Source organism: Oncorhynchus tshawytscha, linkage group LG29 (genome assembly GCF_018296145.1).
Source record: "Oncorhynchus tshawytscha isolate Ot180627B linkage group LG29, Otsh_v2.0, whole genome shotgun sequence".
Classification (NCBI taxonomy): domain Eukaryota; kingdom Metazoa; phylum Chordata; class Actinopteri; order Salmoniformes; family Salmonidae; genus Oncorhynchus; species Oncorhynchus tshawytscha.
The window spans coordinates 9,513,963-9,536,028 of NC_056457.1; the positions used below are offsets into that span (position 1 = coordinate 9,513,963).

General features: G+C 41.4%; 1 protein-coding gene across 4 annotated transcripts in view; it reads right to left on the reverse strand.

Annotated features, from left to right (window-relative positions):
• Positions 1–746: 746 nt before the first annotated feature.
• Positions 747–22,066, reverse strand: part of plxdc2b (plexin domain containing 2b) — a 169,961-nt gene continuing 148,641 nt past the window's right edge. The window contains exons 12-14 of one of the 4 annotated variants that reach the window (XM_024393051.2): positions 19,714–19,752; positions 7,132–7,334; positions 747–5,050 (exon numbers count right to left, since the gene is read on the reverse strand). In XM_024393051.2, the coding sequence (XP_024248819.1) occupies positions 4,931–5,050; positions 7,132–7,334; positions 19,714–19,752 (362 nt within the window). In that variant the 3' untranslated portion in view covers positions 747–4,930. Of the gene's footprint in view, positions 5,051–7,131; positions 7,335–19,364; positions 19,586–19,713; positions 19,753–22,066 lie in introns of those variants that run through there. The other 3 variants (XM_024393052.2, XM_024393053.2, XM_024393054.2) reach the window with 3 other exon arrangements.

Here is a 22,066-nt window from a genome sequence, read left to right on the forward strand (position 1 = left end):
CAGTAAAATACTACTTGAGTAAAAGTCAAAAGTAATTTGATTTTATATATAATTAAGTATCAAAAGTAAATGCAATTGCTAAAATATACTTAAGTGTCAAAAGTAAAAAGTGTAAATCATTTCAAATGACTTATATTAAGCAAACCAGATGGCACAATTGTCTTTCATTTTTAATGTATCGATAAGCAGGAGCACACTCCAACACTCAGACATCACTTACAAACGAAGCATTTTTCTTCAGTGAGTCCGCCAGATCAGAGGCAGAAGGAATGACCATATGTTGTCTTGATAAGTGCTTAAATTGGACCATTTTCCTGTCCTGTTAAGCATTCAAAATTTAACGAGTACTTTTGGGTGTCAGGGAAAGTGTATGGTGCAAAAAAGTACATTCTTTTCTTTAGGAACGAAGAAAAGTAAAAGTTGTCAAAAATAGATATTGTAAAGTACAGATACCCCCCAAAACGACTTAAGTAGTACTTAAGTACTTTACACCACTGCTCACACAGCAGGATGGACCAACAGCCTTCAAAGGAAACCACGAGGGACTCTGCTGGAGGGAAGGGAAACACAGAACTCACCGAGGGGAGGATAAGAGACTGACCGAGAGGGGCAGCACAGCATGGTCTCTTTTGTGTTGCTACTTAGGTATTAATGATGACTTATACTTGTAGTGTACAATTCCTCAATGTCACAACAGTAACTACTAAGTCGGACATTTGAGCTGAACAGAAAAGTGGAAAACAAGACATAAACAACATTGTTTATTTCAAATGTAATCAAAATGACAGTAGTTACAGAAATTACAGACAGCTAGGGTACTGTGTGATTTTTGAGTCTCTCGTTGTCATGTCCTAAAGAGTTTTGTAATGAGATCGGAAAACAAAACATAGGGTCACAGCTTCCTCCGTCCTCCATTTTGAGTTCAGGCAATCACCGTGGAACAAGACTTGTACCTGTATGAGCTACATTGTTTCGTTTTAAGTCATTCGTCTGTAGAAAAAGCAACAGCACTCTGCGGTATTCTAATCTCAACAACAGCACAACGGCTGCGTTTAGACAGGCAGCCCAATTCTTATATTTTTTTTCACTAATTGGTCTTTTGACAAACATCTGATGTGAAAAGATCTGATGTGATTGGTCAAAAGACCAATTAGTGGAAAAAAGATCAGAATTGGTCTGCCTGTCTAAACGCAGCAAATGTTGCTTTTCTTATTCTAAAAAAGCATGTTAAGAGAATGTTGGTTGAAAGCAATCAGGCCATTCAGTGATTACTGGAGTAACTTGAATATGCTTTCTTCTCCCAAACAACTAATTTGAAAGTGTTGCAATCACTGTCTAATGCAGACTGAACACTTAGGCCTACTGAATGCCCCCAACTTCATCCTCCAAGTTTGTTTACAAAACTCAAACCCCTCTATCAGCTCTATCCTCGGTCCACTTCGGGTTGCGTCCCAAATGGCAACCTATTCCCTTATAGTACACTGCTTTTCACTAGAGCCCTATGGGCCCTGGTCCAAAGTAGTGCACTAAATAGGGGATAGAATGCCATTTGGGACACACTTTTGAGTGGTTATAAAAACATTTGCAGTTTTAGGTGGCAGCAGAACAAGCAGATGTCCCAGAGAGCTCAAAGAACACAGCATTTCTCCACAATGGAAGACTGAGCAAATCTCAAAGCAGTGAATGCGTCCCAAATGGCACCCTATTCCCTGTCTAGTGCACTTTGTAGGGAATAGGGAAGCATTTGGGACTACGGTATTTGGCTGTAGGCATGGAAAATCTGTGAGGGTAGTCACGTGTGCCCCCTCCCCTCAACCCCCCCAGCCCATCGACTCTTTAACACTGTTTTGGAAAATAAGCGTAATGTTCAGTAGATGGTTGCTGTGCTCAGTAACTCCACCTCTGTAGATGGACTTGTTATGAGTGGGGTTGTGTTGAGTTCTGGCATAGCTGATGAATCATTCATCCTATACGAGCATGTGCGCGTGTGTGTGTGCCTATGTCTCTGCGTGTGTTTTGAGTTGAATGTAGGCCTGTGGCGGTGTGCTCAAAGTGGTGAGTGCAATATGAAAATAGTGGTTTGATTCAATGTCAAGGGGCGAGATAGATTTGGACTTGGTGGGGAATGAAGTGAGAGATTGTGAACATGGGACACAGAGCAGAAGAGGTCTCCTTGGTAGAGAACGTCGTAGTATGTTGACAAAATAAACATTGGGATGGGTCTTTGGTCTCAGTGCAATGGGGGATTAATTCATCATCAATGATGTAACCCTAAATAATTCCCAATCATTATCACATTTTTGAAAATAAAAGAATGCATAATGAAGTTAGATGAATGTTATATTGCACATTTGAGATATATATATTTTGTATAATCTATTTATTTGTAATTCTAAATAGTACCGTGTGTATGTACCATTGTAACCCAAGGCATATTTCCCAGCTCAATCTACAATTGACGGTGAAATACATTTCATTGTATTTGTTCGGTCAGTCTTGGTACAGTATACAAATCATAAGTATGAAGAAACAAAAGTCATCATTTTGTTTGATTTGATCAATGTATGAAAGCCTTGTCCGTTATATCGACCAGCAACAGCAGTTATGCAATGATTGATACATTAATTCACATTTGAAAAAAAATAAAAAAATTGAGAAGGCCACTCAAAAAGAAAAACAAAATAGTAATATAATATATCATATGTATGCTTTTTCATTAATAACCCGAATCTGCAAATGTTTTGAGAGTCAATCTACAAAGGTGTAGGCCCATGTATATACATTGCTATGCTAGGGTTAAATGGCATGTACTAGTCATCCATTCATATTGACTTGGAACAGTATGGAGGTTAGAGATCTCCAAAAAAAAATGTATTTTTGACTCTAACATTACGTTCGTTTAACGTTTCGGCAGATATCTCACTCCATATAACACGAATCCTCCAGTCCTGTACAATTTAGATTCTTCTTCAGGTTGAAACAGCAGCAGGTCAAACTGCTATTGAAAACCACACTGTATACCACAATTCAAAACCCAGGCAAACTCATGCCAGGTACGTTTTTTAATGTATCGCCAACGCGTCTCATAACATCTTGTTAATGTACCTCAGGTCAACCAATCAGCATCAATTACACAGAACCAGCTCAAACTGACCCACCTTCAAGCAGGTGGATATCTAATCACACAAACACAACACGCACACAAACACTCACTCACATATAGACCATGCATACACACAACCGCACACAGTCACAAGCGCCTGTCTTGCAATTTTGCATTAGTACCACAAGTCAAATGAACTAAAGATATATGTGCATGGAAAAACCTTTTGTGCAAAAAAATGTTTGAGCAGACTCCAGTCAAGGAAATAATGGCACGGCAGTACTGAAATCACTGTAAAAGAATAACAACAACATATGTTAATAAGGGAGCAATCAAACCAATGACAAGAGAAGAGTGTGCCCATCACCCCATCGTGGAAAACAGAGGTTTTCTCAGTAAGCAAAAACCACACAATCTTTGACAAAATGAAAAATAAAAGAGATGCCAGAGCTGAACAAAAGAGACAGAACTGAACATTTCCAGACTTGCAGACTGCTCCTCCTTTGTGGGATGAGTGGCAGTAGCAAGAGCATTTCACACTATGGAGTAAGCTATGGTAAAGAAGCCTTATTGTGATAGTGGGAAGCAAGACAAAACCCCCCACACTGATTATGAGAAAACCCAAGTAAAAAAAAGCAACAGAAACAAAATACGAAAAGTACATTTGCAAAATCCCAAAAGGATGTAAAGTCTATATAACCTCACCAACATTTAAAGTCGAGATCTCTGTTCACATACTCAGTATTGTTTCCGAAAAATATATTGTATAATTCCACCTACTCCCCCAATGCATCACAGTTACTCTGTACAACCCACTCAATAGCCTAGTTTACACCTTGTGCTAACATGTGAGTTTCGTGATCTGATCAATATGATCCAATCACTATCCGATCAAGGTTTTTTCGCCTCCACACATAGTATTAAAATATGTCTCTTATCCGTCCACTGTGCCAGCATTGTGACCAGATTAGCTCATGCCTCCCTGTATGCAAATTATTTGACAGATATTCTTTAAAATAATATGGATGATTTGTTTTAAGACAGTTACTGAAGCCCCTAAGTCAATTTTCATACCTGTCAATTATTTTAAAGGCCAGTATTATGATGATTTAAATGGTTTGACCATCCACATCTGTTTACACTTAATTGATATCCAGACACAATGCGTGCCTGACTACCTCCGGAGGTGGTCAGGAAGATCTGATCACAATCAGATCACAATGTGTCTTTATAATCATCTACACATGTCTTAAAATGTTGGCACGATCAAAATGTGGACAAGATCAGGACAAAGGACGCATGTTAGCACCAGGTATAAACGTGGCTACTTTCCCTCTGTCCCCAACAAGTCAGTCAGTCAGTCACTTCAACCAGCACGAGTGTGAGACTTTGAGGACTTGGATGAAGAGCTGACTTGAGATCAGTTTTCAAGGTTTACCTACAGGACAGTCCCTCTGGCAGTGACCCTCCCTAAGCTCTCTGATCAGCTCTCTGTTGGACAAGCTAGGGTTGAAGGTGGTAGTCCACCATGGTAGTCCACCAAACACAAGGCCCACTCTTCAACAACCAGCAAGAGTGTGGGTTTTTCAAATTAACACCTCCACAATTTTCTAATTTAAGTTTACAATCTTGACAGTGAGTGTTTTAATCAACAAAACAAGAGACCAGCGTCAATCAGTCGCCATGGGTATGGCAGATTCGGAAGGCCTGTTTCTGGGGCAATACTGGTGTGTCAGTCCCTGTGGAGCAGGCGCAAGGGGGGCAATACGGGAGGGGGGAGAGCGGCACGGCGGGGTGTGTGTGTGTGTGTGGTGTGGGGGATGCCCTTTAGCACTGCTCAGACTCGATGAAGCCCTCTTTCTCCTGGCCCACGGGCTCCACCTCTGCATAGGCCGGGTGACCGGACCCTCGGCGGAACTTCATGGCCGGCCACCTGCTGGGACGTCTCTGGAGAAGGGGAAAGGGGTCACAGGTTAAGCCGGGTGTACAGTACAAGATTTTAGCCCCAATTACATTTTTTTGAGATCGGAGACAAAATCCCCATGTTGTTGCCCACTCGGGGCGTGCAGCTGTCACCGACGCTTGTTTAATGTGAGCGGGTCAGAGACAGTCTGAGGCTACCGATCATGTCTTTTCACTGTCCCAGACATTTTCAAACATGTTTAATTTTATCGGCACAAAATCTGCAAAGCTCTTGTAGTGTGAGATGTGCAACAAGAAGTTTTGAGAACAATGATCAGCAATAGCCAATGAGAGCTCGCCAAAGAAGAAGCCAGTGAGATGATGACATTGTTTCGCATCACCCAGAATATAACTCTCGAGCAGGAGCGATGACAACCAGTATGCATTTGTACTTGCCTTTAACCAAAGCCAAAGTGTCAAATCGTTACCGCTCTGAAGATCACAATTAATGTTATTCAATTCAAAATGTTGGCTAGAAATGTCAACTCTGTATGGCAAGAGTGAATGTCTGACTGAAAACTTATGAGGCTGCTTTGAGCCACAGCTTGTTCTAGCTACATTAACAATCTTATCACGTCATCATATCATTGTTTTGCAAGACAATGTGGTGGTGCGGAGAATCCTCACGACCAAGAATCTTGTCGTGTGTGACACCCCACCAGATCGTTTTAGTGTGCGCACCACTACGTTGGCAAGACATAAAAACTACTCGAAAGACACCCGTTTAATGTGAGAGGCTCAGCGATGTAAGGATTTTGACAGTCGTGTGGTGTACACCCGGCATTAGAGGACCGTATATAAACATGTTAGAGGTCATGAGGGTCATTGAGGTCTCAGACTAGGGTCAAAGACCAAAGGTTAGCCTTGCCACTGACCTGTGCCCAGGGTTAGGCCACTGTGCTACGTCCTGTGTCAGCTGAGCTGTCAGTAACTAGCCTGCCCTTCTCATTTGAATTATGATAGATCGCCTTAGTAATAAGCAAAGTACATTGTATCACAGACGGCGAGAAATAATATCTGAGGTATCTTAGGGATGCATGACTGAAGCCAATGTATTGTATGAGATTAATTGAAACTCGCCCGTTTAATATATACCATGTACTAAACCACTCGGTGAGTGATGAAAGCTCATCGAGAGAAGCATTTGAATTCTCTCAGGGAAATTGTTCCTTGTTCGAGGGATTGGCTCATGGTGCGCTATTGACCTTGAAGATTATGCGTTTGTCATTTATTTTCTCTAGATGTTTAAACATCAATCCGTCTCATTACATTTTCCAAACCGTACAAATGAAACCGAAACCATTTCATTGTCGAAGCATTCGTAGGCATTTATCAACAAAGAACCAAGCCTGCACCCTGTGAAAGCAATCATGCATTTTTATGAGTTGGAGAAACGGATCAAGTGTAAAACTATGAAGTGTGCTATCCTTTACAGTGTGTTTTTGGCGGGGCAGCATCCCAAGGGGCACACTATCCTCCATAAAGTGCACTATTTTTTAAAAGAGCCCTATGGACCTTGGTCAAAGGTAGTGCAATTTGGGACACATACGGGCGTCTGGTTTTTGGCTGACAGATAGCCTGACCTGGGAATTAAGTATCTGCTGGGGTAGGTTAGGAAAGCACACATCATATTCAAACCTGACAGGCAGAGCGAGAGAGAGAGATAGAGAGAGAGAGACTACCCTCAGGCTAGCATGGGTCTCGGCCTGCTGTTCTTCAGTACTTCAGGTCACATATCTGACCAACATATAGACACTCCAGACCAAAGGGACTTTTAAATCTAGTGGATACTTTGGACTTTTGAGAAGTCAAAGCAATACCCGTCTTTGTACATTAACTTTTTATTTTTGGGGGAAGAGTGGATGGAGAGTCACTCTTCTCTGATATGTTTTATGCTTTATGGACACACAGATGAGAAGCCGTGGGAGATAGGTGAAGAGGAGATATCGTGAGACGGGTGCTCCCTTCACAGGGATTGAACCCCGGTCTCCTGCAGGGAATCGCAAATGTGCATTGAGATGCTAGTAGAGTAGTGATAGTAGAGTAGAGATACTGCTAAGACTCACCTCGATGAAGAATAGGCTTGCGGCCGAGGTGGGGTGATGGTAGATGTAGACGGCGACCAGGACTGTGGCAGCCATGATGAGCATGACCATGAGGATGCCCAGGATCAGTCCAGTGTGCAAGGGGTGTGTGTCCTTCCGCTCTGCAGAACTCTCCTTTGGCATCGCTGGAGAAACACAGCCAAAACACCCTGTAGAATCTCTCTCTTGAACACACAGACCCAAACACACAAGACACAGCAACCGGCACACGCACCCATGCACAAACAATTGGCACGAATCCGTCTACCAGGTGCTTAGAGATTGAACACACACTTTCACTGCATTTTTCCCATTCAACAGTAGAGGACACTCATCACTCATGGATGCTGCTCGTCTCTGTTTCTTGTCACTGTAGGGCCTCGCTCTTCATAAACAGGCCTGACTCTTGTGATTAAAAGTTCATTTGAACAAACGTTATGATGCTGAAATTATTATTGTATACTGTAAATGCCTTGTTCAGCATTTACAGCCTAATCATAACAACTCTGGTAACAATTCTCCTCCAACCATTCACGGAAGGTTCCGGATCTAGCTCAGCCTTCAGCAGCAGATACGGTGTATATGTGTGTGTGTGTGTGTGTGTGCGTGCGTGTGTATTGAAGGAGGAGATTAGCATCGTTGTGGCTTAGCCTGTTTAGCTATTCATGAGCAGCGTGCTTCAGCAGAGGCATGAGATATAAAATCTAAGTTTATTGGTTGTGTACACTGATTTAGAGTTGTTGTAGCAGGTGCGGCGAAAGGTGCAGATAATCCCAAACCAAGGTTAGCACATGGTGTTATTGGATGGGAGAAAATGGACAGAGATATTGAGAGTTATCAGACACTCTTCAGTAATGACAGTCCAGTTTGATAAGGTGGGTGTGTGGAGAGGAGACTCCATAATGATTGACTGTCCTACGGAGAGCCAAAAATGAATGTGAATGTGTCATCTTCAAGTCTGTGGGACGAGACAGAGTCAAACCTGTCCAAACTGGGTTGCCAGTTACGAATCACTAACTGACACCTCCAACTCTGAAGATCACATTAACATAATAATGTTGTGATTATTTTCTTAAAGAATGCAATATGCAGAAATCGCACCGCCAATTTCCTCTTCCCTAAAATTCTAATAGTTCGCCTAATTTCAGTTTATCTGACAAAACCATCAATATATAGTGTAGAGAATCCTTGTACCATCTAACCAGCTGTGAAATGTATTTTCAATAAGCAAAAATATTGTATTTTCAGCTGTTTGAAGCTGGTGTACAAAACCGAAAGTTAAAGATGCAAAAATAAAACTTAAGAACAGAAGGCATAGAAATTGCACACATAGAATAGATCTCCCACTTCTTAGACTTGCGTTCAATGAGAATGGCAGCTCTATAACTCATATTTCTATGTGAATTTGGACGGGTCGCCCAAAAAGTTACATATTGCATCTTTTAAGTTTGAACTACCAATACTACTTCTACTACTAGTAGTCAATTGAAACCTGCCCTCTGTCAATCAAAGCTGAAAGCCTGATAATAAGATAACATTGGAACACCCTGTTCTATATTCACATCATGTTTGATTCCCACTGATGTGTGTGTTTGTGTCTGTGTGTGTGTGTGTGTGTGCGTGCGCGTGCGAGCGTGTGATTGTGTGTGAGCCCCACTGGAGGCTGGCCCATTGATCATAGCAGGAGTGAGCTAATGAAGTGATGACCCTCACAGCTTTTTTTTCTCTCAGCTCCTACAGATTTATGGCAGCATTCCTTTCTGGGTCTATTTATTTATTATGCTTGTATATTTATTTGTTTACTTTTCTATTCTCTTTCTTGGTTTAATTAGTGACCAGCCACCCACCAGTGCCCCAGGCAGCTCCCTCCTCTCCTGGCTCAATGCCTTATTGATCTCCATCATCACACAGGAAAACAGGGAGGTCCAGAGTGCTAATCAAACCGGTTTGCTAAAACATGGCCTGTCATAGTGGATTTACATACAGGTAACTGCCAAAATAATGGAAACAAGTGAGTAAATGAGGGATACAAAGTATATTTAAAGCAGGTGCTTCCACACAGGTGTGGTTCCTGAGTTAATTAAGCAGTTAACATCCCATTCAATGTATTTGAAATATGTATTTTGTCATTTGTATTACACTGGGCTGAACTAAGCTCCAATATACTAACAACATGTACCAACATACTTTTGAGAGCTGTAACTTGTATTTTCAAAATACTTTTATATTTAAAAAAATTATAGCGGTTCCATTTCATTCGGAAAGTATTTAGACCCCTTCCCTTTTTTCACATTTTGTTAGGTTATTGCCTTATTCTAAAATGGATTAAATAAAAACATTTCCTCGTCAATCTACATACAATACCCCCTAATGAAAACAGAAATACATTAATTACATAAGTATTCAGACCCTTTGCAATGAGACTTGAAATTGAGCTCAGGTGCATCCTATTTCCATTGATCATCCTTGAGATGTTTCAACAACTTGATTGGAGTCCAGCTGTGGTAAATTCAATTGATTGGACATGATTCGGAAAGACACACACCTGTCTATATAAGGTCCCACAGTTGACAGTGCATGTCAGAGCAAAAACCCAGCCATGAGGTCGAAGGACTTTTCAGTAGAGCTCCGAGACAGGATTTTGTGGGTACCAAAAACAGGATTGTGCGGGTACCAAAAAATGTCTGCAGCATTGAAGGTCTCCAAGAACACAGTGGCCTCTATCATTCTTAAATGGAAGAGGTTGGGAACCACCAAGACTCTTCCTAGAGCTGGCCGCCCGGCCAAACTGAGCAATCGGAAGAGAAGGATTTTGGTCAGGAAGGTGACTTAGAACTCGATGGTCACTCTGACAGAACTTCAGAGTTCTTCTGTGGAGATGGGAAAACCTTCAGAAATACAACCATCTCTGCAGCAGTTTGTGGAGCCATTTTAAGGTCAACGAGGTGACTTATAGGTTACTGCTTCCCACTAACTACCGGATTCTCACCTTTTCATGTTTCTCTCCTCAGGCCGATGGTTCTTGGTCCCCTGGATAGTGGGAAGCTGGTTCCTGGTCCCCCCATAACGTAGCTATGCTTGGGATTGGGACTTTTAGTGTGTGTGTGTGTGTGAGCTCTTTGTCTCAGAGCACGAAGATTTGGACCCAACTATAACATGACCTCTCTGTACAAAATGTCTTATCCACTGTGTTACAATGAATTGGGCAAATCCTTCATCAGTCCCTCATAGGGGGACATACCCTTCTCCTTAGCAGAGATGATCCATTTGGCAACAACAACAAAAAATCTAATTCCCTCTCAACTACTTCATAAAACCAAAACCGGGGCCCAAAAAACAACACCACCACCAAAAGTGAAACTAGAGCTGGAATGCCCCTTTCTTTTCTCTTCTTCCCTGGAAGGCAATTTGTCTGTGTTTGGGAGGAGAGTACAGAGTCAAACTGCCAATCCTTACACTGTTGGAGGCAGCTACTCCACAGCAGTGCCTAGACTGTTAGTCAGAAGTGTTAGCAGGTTAGCAGATCCGTTGTGCACCCAGCGCTCAGAGTGAGAGGGGAACTTGTTTTTGGAACAAATGTCACGTGAAATATGAAAACAAAACTGCGTCGTTATGATACACTTTTATACGGCTTTTTAACATACAATGCTCTCAGGATTTGAACTGCCATGGAGTGCATTAATCTCTCAGCAGTGCCACCAGGTACTAATTTGTTACCAAGAACATATATCCAAACACTCTCAAAAATAAGAGTATGGTTACAATACAATGTTCCCTGATTTACAAACATATTAAAAAGGTACACATAAGGCACCTTCAGAAGTACACATTTGAATTCACATTGTACTGCTCGGTACCTTTTAGAGTACATGTGCGGATAATCTAGCATATGTTTCTACACAATATATTCAATATAAGGTACAATCATTACTGCACTTTGAAATATAGGTGGAGTTGATGTGCTGGCTTGGGCTCATTAGCATTTTTGGTGTAAAATATGTTGTATTGTGGCAACCGTCCGTGGAAATGTTATGTTGATTTAAGGTTGAGCGCCTATTTTGACACTGTCAGTTCTGCAGTATTTGTATGAACTTGAGACAATGAAGAACTGCACTGTTCAGATGTTACTGTGCATTTACCAGTAGCTTCATAGCAGCTGGTTCACAGAAAGTTAATGTTACATTTTCTATAACTTACTATCAACTGGCTGCAAGTCAGTTATTGTCAATTTCACAGTAACTTATTCTAGCTAATCTGTCACACTTCCTGGCCTGATGGCAGGCAGGGAAGTGAATATTACAATGACATTGTGACTAGCTATAAAATAAATACTGTATGGCGCTTTAATATCACATGCACTTATGTCAGCCTTTAACAAGACTTGAGTACTGACCGTGTAGAAACGTATTGTTTATGAACAGAACACATTAACTGAGATAACAAAAAAAAAGAGCTTGCTGAAAGTCATGCCTCCAATAAACTACCCGTGCAATATTCTGATAAACTGCTGGTACTACAGTATGCTGCCAATTAGCAAGTAATGTTGCATGTTGTCTACAGCCGCCATCCACATAGCTGATGTTTTGACGTGTCAGGGGTGGAGCTGCGTTAGAGCTGTTCAATTCACAAGCGGCTCCCGGCGTTATACCTAAAGTGGACATTGTCATTGGCAGCACGGAGTCGCATTAAGAGAAATCCCATGCAGCCTTGTTCACAAGTTTGAATACTGGAACGTGAGAAGTAATCTACACCTCGATTCGGCTGATAGAAATCCTCATTATTTTGTCGAATGATTTTCAATTTAAGCGTCATTATTTCTATTTAGCCTTCCCTTTCTCATTCGGAACTTCTAACGCCAGTGGGAAGGGTGTAGCTTCGTGACAACAATCACAACGATTTGACAGAAGTTCCACTTCTGACACCGCCAAAACATTAGTTATGCGGTTGTCGGCTATTGCCGGTTAACACTTGAACTGATTGAATCTAGGCCTTATTGAAATCGGAATACAGCAGCATACTGTAATTTTATAGAAATAACACCTTCAAGTATATTTTAAGCAAAGTGTTAAAGTATTCTTGGCAATATATGCATAGTCAATCGCCATTATGTCCACAGTCTTGGGGGTGCAGCAGGAGCATCAGGTACCTAGCAACCAAGAGGTTGGAAGTAGAAATCTCAAATTAGGTAATTTTAAAAAACGTTTTTTTTATAATATGTATTTATTTTTGTATTATTGAAATTGATTTACCTCAGTTTATTTTAGTTAATACTTTCTCAACACTTTTTCTTGAAACTGCATTGTTGATTAAGGGCTTGTAAGTAAGCCTTTCACTGTAAGGTCTACACTTGTTCTATTAGGTGCATGTGACAAATAAAATTTGATTTGATGTTTCATGTTATCGCATGTTGAAATTTTGTGTCCCCATGTTGTCATATGTTATCACATTAACTTCAATTTTTTTTCTTAAGGGGAGGCACATCTAAGCCACTTGGGCTGCAGAGACAGTGGTGTGTATAAATCTACATATTATCCACATTGGTTCACAAAGCTGAAAGCTGGCAAAACAATAGCCTGAAAAACATAGTTATAAGTGGTGGCATTTTAAATCGAGGTACAGTTGAAGTCGGAAGTTTACATACACCTTAGCCAACTACATTTAAACTCTGTTTTTCACAATTCCTGACGTTTAATCTGAATAGACATTCCCTGTCTTAGGTCAGTTAGGATCAACACTTTATTTTAAGAATGTGAAATGTCAGAATAATAGTTGAGAGAATGATTTATTACAGCTTTTATTTCTTTCATCACATTCCCAGTGGGACAGAAGTTTACATACACTCAATTAGTATTTGGTAGCATTACCTTTAAATTGTTTAACTTGGGTCAAACGTTTCAGGCTTCCCACAGAGCTGGTGACAGAGCTGGTGTAACTGAGTCAGGTTTGTAGGCATCCTTGCATGCACACGCTTTTTCAGCTCTGCCCACAAATTTTCTATAGGATTGAGGTCAGGGCTTCGTGATGGCCACTCCAATACCTTGACTTTGTTGTCCTTAAGCCATTTTGCCACAACTTTGGAAGTATGCTTGGGGTCATTGTCAATTTGGAAGGCCCATTTGCGACCAAGCTTTTTCTTCCTGACTGATGTCTTGAGATGTTGCTACAATATATCCACATCATTTTCCTGCCTCATGATGCCATCTATTTAGTGAAGTGCACCAGTCCCTCCTGCAGCAAAGCACCCCCACAACATGATGCTGCCTCCCCGTGCTTCATGGTTGGGATGGTGTTCTTCGGCTTGCAAGCCTCCCCCTTTTTCCTCCAAACATAATGATGGTCATTATGGCCAAACAGTTCTATTTTTGTTTCATCAGACCGGAGGACATTTCTCCAAAAAGTACGATCTTTGTCCCCATGTGCAGTTGCAAACCGTAGTCTGGCTTTTTTATGGCAGTTTTGGAGCAGTGGCTTCTTCCTTGCTGAGCGGCCTTTCAGGTTATGTCGATATAGGACTCGTTTTACTGTGGATATAGATACTTTTGTACCTATATTGATAGGTATAAGATATATCTGATCTTGTATCAGAAGCTTCTAAAGCCATGACATAATTTTCTGGAATTTTCCAAGCTGTTTAAAGGCACAGTCAACTTAGTGTACGTAAACTTCTGACCCACTAGAATTGTGATACAGTGAATTACAAGTGAAATAATCTGTCTGTAAACAATTGTTGGAAAAATGACTTGTGTCATGCACAAAGTAGATGTCCTAACTGACTTTCCAAAACTATAGTTTGTTAACAAGAAATTTGTGGAGTGGTTGAAAAACGAGTTTTAATGACTCCAACCTAAGTGTATGTAAACTTCCGACTTCAACTGTACATCAGTAATGTCTGGAAAGGAATAAATGGAATGATACCATTCAATTTAGTCCATTCCAACCATTATATGAGCCGTCCTCCTCGCACCAGCCTCCACTAGTAGTCTCAGTGTCTCTATCATGAAAAATGGGTGAATATTCTTCTGCTACTGCGTGCATGGCCTTGAAAGGTGGACATGTGCACGGTCTTAGTTCATTGTTTATTCAGTCTAATGAAGCAAAGTCACGTCATGACACAGCCACATGAATGGGACTGTGGGGGGTCATGGCTGACATAGATGGAGTCCAACATTGAACCATCTCAGTATGATCCATCACGCTGTGTCCTCCTCATAAACGCTCTTACTACATTAACCTGCTTACTGAGCCTTCAGACAGCAATAAAAACACATTAGCGCTTGGAGATAGAAGATGAATTGAATGACCGTGTGGACCCAGACCACACTATCCCTTTTAGCACCATATTACTGACAATACAGTGTCACAGGGCCACAGCCATCCTCTCACCTGGCTAATGTGTCTAGCAAGGCTAATCAGCGCATATACTGAGGTTGTGTCCCAAATGGCACCCTTTTCCATACGGCTCAAGTCAAAAGTAGTGCGCTACATAGGGAATAGGGTGCCGTTGGTGACGCAGCCTGAATCATTCTGCTAGGTTCAAAGGGAGAAAGAGCCTATTTCTCATCCTGATTTTAAATGGAGGATAAGGAGTGTCCTGTCCTCTTAGAGTTGCCTCTGCAGTGAGACAGTACGGTACATCCCTATTGTCCCGTATCTTATCACTTAGCCGCGGCTAATCGCCTTAGCGTTTTCTGCCATGCTCCATGTTTCCCAAGGTTAAAGGACACACACACTGATGGATCTGATAGAAATTACACTAAAAACAAGCCCAAAGCTAGGACACGATGCAGAGAGATGATCGGTACAATGTAGAGTGGATGAGATGCACTAAATATGAAATACTAAATACACAGCTAGCATTGCTTGAATTTTTTGTTTTTGGTATTTTCAGATTTTATTGAACAGATAGTGAGTGTATATGACATTGGGGGAAGATAAAGGTTGTGTCAAAGGCCTTTAAGCCAGATGCAGTTTAGTTTAGCCTATTCAAACACCCAGCCCAAAGAGAGGGATGCTATGTTAGCTAGCTGGCTATGGCTATCCAACACTGGAACTCTTCCAAGTCAAGGTAAGCTTTTGGTTTTATAAATGTATTGCCACTGGGGCTCGCCAGTGTAACTGCTAAACTGCTTGCTGAATGTACACTGTACTGCATGATTGTAGTAGGTTTACTAACATGTTAGTTGAAGTAGCTATGTTGACTAGACTATGACGTATGCTAATATGGTGACAACGATGTAGGCTGTGTGTAGAGGTTAGCAGTTATCATATTAAGGTTTGGCTTAGAAAGTTTTTTTTTTTGTGCCTGGTCACAGACAGCTGATGTGTTGTGCACTGAAGTCCACAAGGGTCAGAGGAGGAGCGAGCGTAGATGCGAGAAGGAATTATACAACGATCAAAGGGATCATACTGTTTGTATGTGGATGCTATGAAAGTGAACTGTGTTTGTGTGTGAGATCAGGGGTGTATTCATTCTGCCGATTCAGTTGAAAAACTTTTCTTATAGAGAAGCAAATGGAACAAAACGGGGATAAACATACCTGAATTTGTCCAATAGAAACTAATGATTACACCCTAGATCAGCTAGATGCAGGCAAGAGTTTGTAAGGAGGTATTGAATATGTCAACTTCTGTCACCTTGACTACACAAATTTCTCTCGACCTGTAAACTTTGATTCATAGGATGTAGCAACCTCATGATGGGTATAGGGAACGGCACCGAACGCCACTGTTCCAGGTAATACCCCTTTTGGTTCCAGGTAGAACCCTTTTGGGTTTCATGTAGATCGCTCTGTGGAAAGGGTTCTACATGGAGCTAAAAAGGGTTCTACCTGAAACCAAAAGGGTTCTACCTGGAACCTATTCAAAAGGTTTTCCTATGGGGACAGCCAGATAACCCTTTTTGGTTCTAGATAGCACCTTCTTTTGCCTAAGAGTGAAGATGTGTGCTAAACCTGCGGCCACCACAGAAGGTTGGTGGCACCTTAATTGGGGAGGACGGCCATGTGGTAGTGGCTGGAGTGGAATTATGCGGTTTCCATGTGTTGGATGCCATTCCATTCGCTCCGTTCCAGCCTATATTTTGGGCTGTCCTTCCCTCCGCATCCTCCACTGGTGGCCGCAGCTATCATTACTTTAGACACCCTCTCCATGTTGCAGTCGCATGGCTTGGATACTGTGTACGTGAGACTGGTTTGTGGTTGTAATCTCTCACATGCACACTGTTCACCTCAAGACAACATGGTGTGGTTTGGCGCTGCAGCAGCCTTTGGCTGTTTGTGGATTCAGTACGTTCTCAAGATGATCACATTGGCTCGTTCCCTTTCCTTTTGGCATTCACCTTAAGCCCAAATCCCTTCCCAGCACGCTTCCCACACAGTGAATGCATCCCAAATAGCACCCTATTCCCTACATAGTGCACTACTTTTGACCAGAGCCCTATGAGCTCTGGTAAAAAAGTAGTGCACTACACAAGAAAAAGTGTGTCATTTGAGACGAACCCTGTGAATGCGGAGATGTCCTCTCGTCTGGCTGATACCCCAGGTTTCTGGGAAGAGGCTGTGCCACAAGTCAGCAAGTGAGATAGGTAATGTTTGGGCAATGAAAGGACGATAAGAGATTTCCAATTCCTCTCCAGCAGGAAATTAAATATTTGAGTGCTTCACTCTGGAAGTGATAGAGTCGGGACTCATTTTGGAATTCAAATGTCACTCTCTCACACCCAAAGACGCACACACACACAAACTAAACACAATGTGGGTAAAGCTAAACAGCAGAGAACTTTTAAATAAATAAAAAATAGATCTGTGTTGATGTGTGCAGGTAGCAGAGTGCAGAGGGGACCAAATACCGGTTATAGCTACCTGTATAAGTTTAAATGGAAATGTGAGGGAGATTGTTGACCACCTCTACCTCTATTGAAATCCCCCTCACTGGAACCCTCCTCAAATTCCTGCTGACATTGAGTTCATTTGTGGAGGATCCCCATTAAAACAATACATTTTTCAAAGTGGAGGCAACAAGGGCAAATTAATGATGTTTGAATTGTGGTTAACGCACCAGTTTTGAGAGCAGTGGTCTCAGGAACTTGCTGACATTCACAATGAACCTCCGTTTTCTGTCCTGTTACACCAACACTCTGAGATAGAGTTAATTCAACATTAAGGCAACTATGAAGCTCTATCCTACGTGTCCATGTTCTTGAACACCTTCCCCTCATCCTCCCTTTTCCTGCCTCCCTAGCACCCACATAGGCTGTGTCTATTGCTGAGCATTTAGTGCTTTTTGAGGTCGGTTCTGATTCGGTTCGGTTTTTAAGAAACTATCATCGTTTTGGATTTCAGTTTAGAATGACCTTGAAATGATTCCAGGGATTTAAAAAAAAAAATAATTGAAATTCCAAAGCCAAATATTGAGAACATTTAAATTGTCAAAACATTAAAAACATGACATTGTCTAACAACACCGCTCCCTCTACACAAGCATCCGGAGTGCGCGCATAAGCTCCCATTAGGCCTACAGAAATACATGCGTATAAAAATGTATCTAACTGATGGGATACATGAGCTACATTCCTTGCCAAATGAGGACAGTATTATCACAAATTCAAAATGGACTGGTTGATTGAAGTAGGGAAATATGTGTTCCAACAACGAGCTGCAGTCTTGGAATAATTTCATCCCTACTCACCAAACAGATGGTGTGGCCGTAATCCATCACCATGCAGTATTCAATGTGGAATTGTCCATTAAGAAAATGATCCATTTGGAAAATTCCAAATAAACTAAATCAAACATCTGTATATCGAAAAGAAGAACGATTTTGTTGAAAAATAAAACACTAATATATCCCCCTGAGTCAATACATGTTAGAATCACCTTTGGCAGCGATTACAGCGATTACAGCTGTGAATCTTTCTGAGTAAGTCTCTAAGAGCTTTGCACACCTGGATTGTACAATATTTCTTCAAGCTCTGTAAAGTTGATTGTTGATCCTTCCTAGACAGCCATTTTCAAATCTTTCCATAGATTTTCAAGTCGATCTAAGTCAAAACTGTAACTAGGCCACTCGGGAACATTCAACGTCGTCTTGGTAAGCAACTCCAGTGTATATTTGGCCTTCCGTTTTAGGTTATTGTCCTGCTGAAAGTGAATTTGTCTCCCAGTGTCTGTTGGAAAGCAGACAAAAACAGGTTTTCTTCTAGGATTTTGCCTGTGCTTAGCTGTTTTCTCTAAAACTCGCATACCCATAACATGATGCAGTCACCACCATGCTTGAAAATATGAAGAGTGGCACTCAGTGATTGTTTTGGATTTGCCCCAAACATAATACTTTGTATTCCGGACATAAAGTTGATTTCTTTGCCAATTCTTTAGCAGTTTTACTTTAGTGCCTTATTGCACACATTTTTTGAATATTTGTATTATGTACAGGCTTCCTCCTTTTCCCTATGTCAATTAGGTTAGTATTGTGGAGAAACTACAATGTTGTTGATCCATCCTCAGTTTTCTCCTATCACAGCCATTAAACCCTGTAACTGTTTTAAAGTCACCATTGGCCTCATGGTGAAATCCCTGAGTGGTTTCCTTCCTCTACAGATACGCCTGTATCTTTGTAGTGACTGGGTGTGTTGATACACCATCCAAAGTGTAATTAATAACTTCACCATGCCCAAAAGGATATTCACATTTTTTTTTACCCATCTACCAATAGGTGCCCTTCTTTGCGAGGCATTGGAAAACCTCCCTGGTCTTTGTGGTAGAATCTGTGTTTGAAATTCACTGCTCGACTGAGGGACCTTACAGATAATTGCATTTGTGGGGTACAGAGATGAGGTAGTCATTCAAAAATCATGTTAAACACTATTATTACACACAGAATGGGTCCATGCAACTTATTATGTGACTTGTTAAGCAACGTTTTACTCCTAAACTTATTTAGGCTTGCCATAACAAAGGGGTTGAATACTTATTGACTGAAGACATCATTTTTAACAACATAACATTTTTTATTTCCACTTTGACATTATGGGGTATTGTGTGTAGGCCAGTGACACAAAATCTCAATTTATTCCATTTTAAATTCAGGCTGTAACACAACAAAATGTCGAAAAAGTCAAGAGGTGTGAATAATAACTTACTATGGGCCCTGGTCAAATGTAGTCCACTATAGGGAATAGGATGCCATTTGGGACACAACTACAGTGCCTTCAGAAAGTATTCACACCCATTGACTTTTTCCACATTTTGTTGTGTTGTACCGTGAATTTAAAATGTATTAAATTGAGATTTTAGACACCATGATTGATCAGTCCCATCCAGAAGCTTGGTACAGAGCCATTTCAATCAGCCTCTGGATGAGGTGCTTCGATGAGCCGCTCCTTCCCTTGGCCTGTCCTCCCCAGAAATCAAAAAACGATCTGCTTTCTGGGGCAAGCAATCTGTCAGCCATAAATACACAGACTGCAGCCTTGTAAACAGACCCCCATATAATCTACCCAACATGCAGCAGTACAGAGAAACACAACTGTCAACAGTCCAAGGATCTAGGAAGGAAATAGAGGCTTACCTCCATTGTCTTTGAGATGCAGAGCAATCTTGGTGTCATCTGTGGAAAAGAGAGAGAGAGAAATAGACGCAGAGAGAGAGACAGAGAGAAATAAAGATAGAGGGAGAGACAGAAACAGAGAAATGAATGAGGTATAGAGGGTCAGAAAAATGTTTGTCTGTGATTTATGTTATCCTTACAGCCGTAGATTTACATATAGAGTCCCTATGTCTATTATACAGCAGAGAGCTGCGTGCCTGCCTGCCAACAACAACTATTGGTCTTAACATTGGTGAAGAATGTCAATCAAATATTCTGAAATAATCATCATTGACGATTATTACACAGGTTTATAGCAAATGTACTTTTTTTTAAGCATTATAATCTTATAATTACCATTATAATTATAATCACCGGATAATCTTGGGTTAAAAGTGAATTTTCTACACTTAATTTGCAATGAAAATGAATGTTTTGGATAAAATGCTTCTCCCATGCATAATTCAACAGCTAAGATGCAGTCTGGGGTTAAGCAACTATGAAACATGTAAATTCACTGTGACCCACTTCTCTGAGAGAGGGGTGATATGAATTTACACACCTCATAGGATCCACATTATGCTAATGTGCCATATACATGAGCCTGTGAAACGCTATGCGTGCTATTCCACCATATCAAAACTAGAAAGAGCCTTGAAAAGGGGTCTCAACTGAGTAAATCTATTTCAAAGTCTTTTTTTATTTACATTTCCAAGATCAAAGATAATTTAATGCCTGCAACCATTTCCTAGTCTAAGAAATGTCACGGCCTATGCGATAAGGTGTATGAGGGCAAGGCAGGGAATCAAAGTCAATGACCAATCCCGTGCCAGTGATAGCAGTAAGAGAGGGAGGGAAGGGGAGAAGAAGGAGAAAGGGGGGGGATTGGGAACAGGAGAGCGAAGTGATGGGTTCTCACACCTCCTAGTAACAGAGCTCTCCCTCCCTCCCTCGCTCCCTCCCTCCCCTAGTAGCACGTGCCTCTGAACCGCCAAGCTGAGAGAACTGGGTCGGAGGGGGGAAACTGATCCTCTGTGCGTGTCAGGAAGTGTGAGGGTCTCTGTGTGTCACACAGAACCCCAAACTTTTTTTCATGCTAACACACCCACACATCGCTGGAATTTGTTTTGCCTCTCAGCTGGATCTCTCTCACACTCCTTTCCACCTCTCTCCAGCGTTCAAGGCGCCTGTGGTCATACCATCACCTCATCCACCTCACCGAGTGAAGGTCTTAAAGGGGCAAACTGGTATAGGTACATAAATGTTTTGACTTTTGAAGAATATCATTTATTAATGCCTCATGAGCTTTGCTGTTTTTCGGACCCCAGATTGCCTGTTTAACATTGGCTGAGAGAAATTGGCATTTCCCTGCAATCTCTACCAATAAGAGAATTGGGAGTATAAAGGACTGAAACACTGAATGTAAGACAGAGATTAGAAGAATGAAAAAGTAATTCCTACAATTTGTCATTTAGAAGTCAGAAAAGTGGAGCTGGATGCCATTGATGTTTGTGTAGTGGGTAGTACTCAGAGCCAAAACCATAGGCATCCGCTTTAGAGATCACCACATACTGGAGCTGGATCCAGACCCATTTAACCCAGAACCACCGGGCACCAGTTCTACAGAACAGGAACCAGAAATCATACGTTAACTCACCATTCCAACCACTGCCTAAGACACCGTTAAACACCACTCTGCAAAAACAAAAAAATTTGTCTGCCTTTATCCTACAGGTTTAGACTCCATTTTTTCCATCAATTCTACAAGCCTGGGAAACCAAAGAGCACCTTACCATATGAACTATTATTAATGTCTGAGGGCGTACTCAGTTATTCTGCCCATTCAATTCCACAATTCCACTTCACTTCCCTCGTTTTATCAATCTAGTTAATCTCCCTCATTGTGGTCGCAGATTCATACAGTGATGCATTCCTATAAAACATCATCCGTCGTCTGCACACATTAATAAGATGAATAAAGATGGCGTCGGAGATGAAGGATGACGTTTTACATGTTCCTAACCAATTAGTTTTTTGTTTGTAACTTATTTTTAAACTTATTTTGCACATAATGTTGCTGTAACCGTCTCTTATGACCGAAAATATATTCTGGACCTCAGAACTGCGATTACTCACCACGAACTAGCAGAGTCCAATGTGAATGACACACTACTTTCCCGGGAACAGGCCCAGATCCCTGTCATTTGCGTGAAGAGAAGGCGGAGAAAAAGGGTCTGGAGGGTGGGCTGCCTTCTGAGAATTCGTAGGCGATAGAATAAACCCCCACTTCCTTCCATTCTTCTAGCGAACGTGCAATCTTTGGAAAATCAAATCA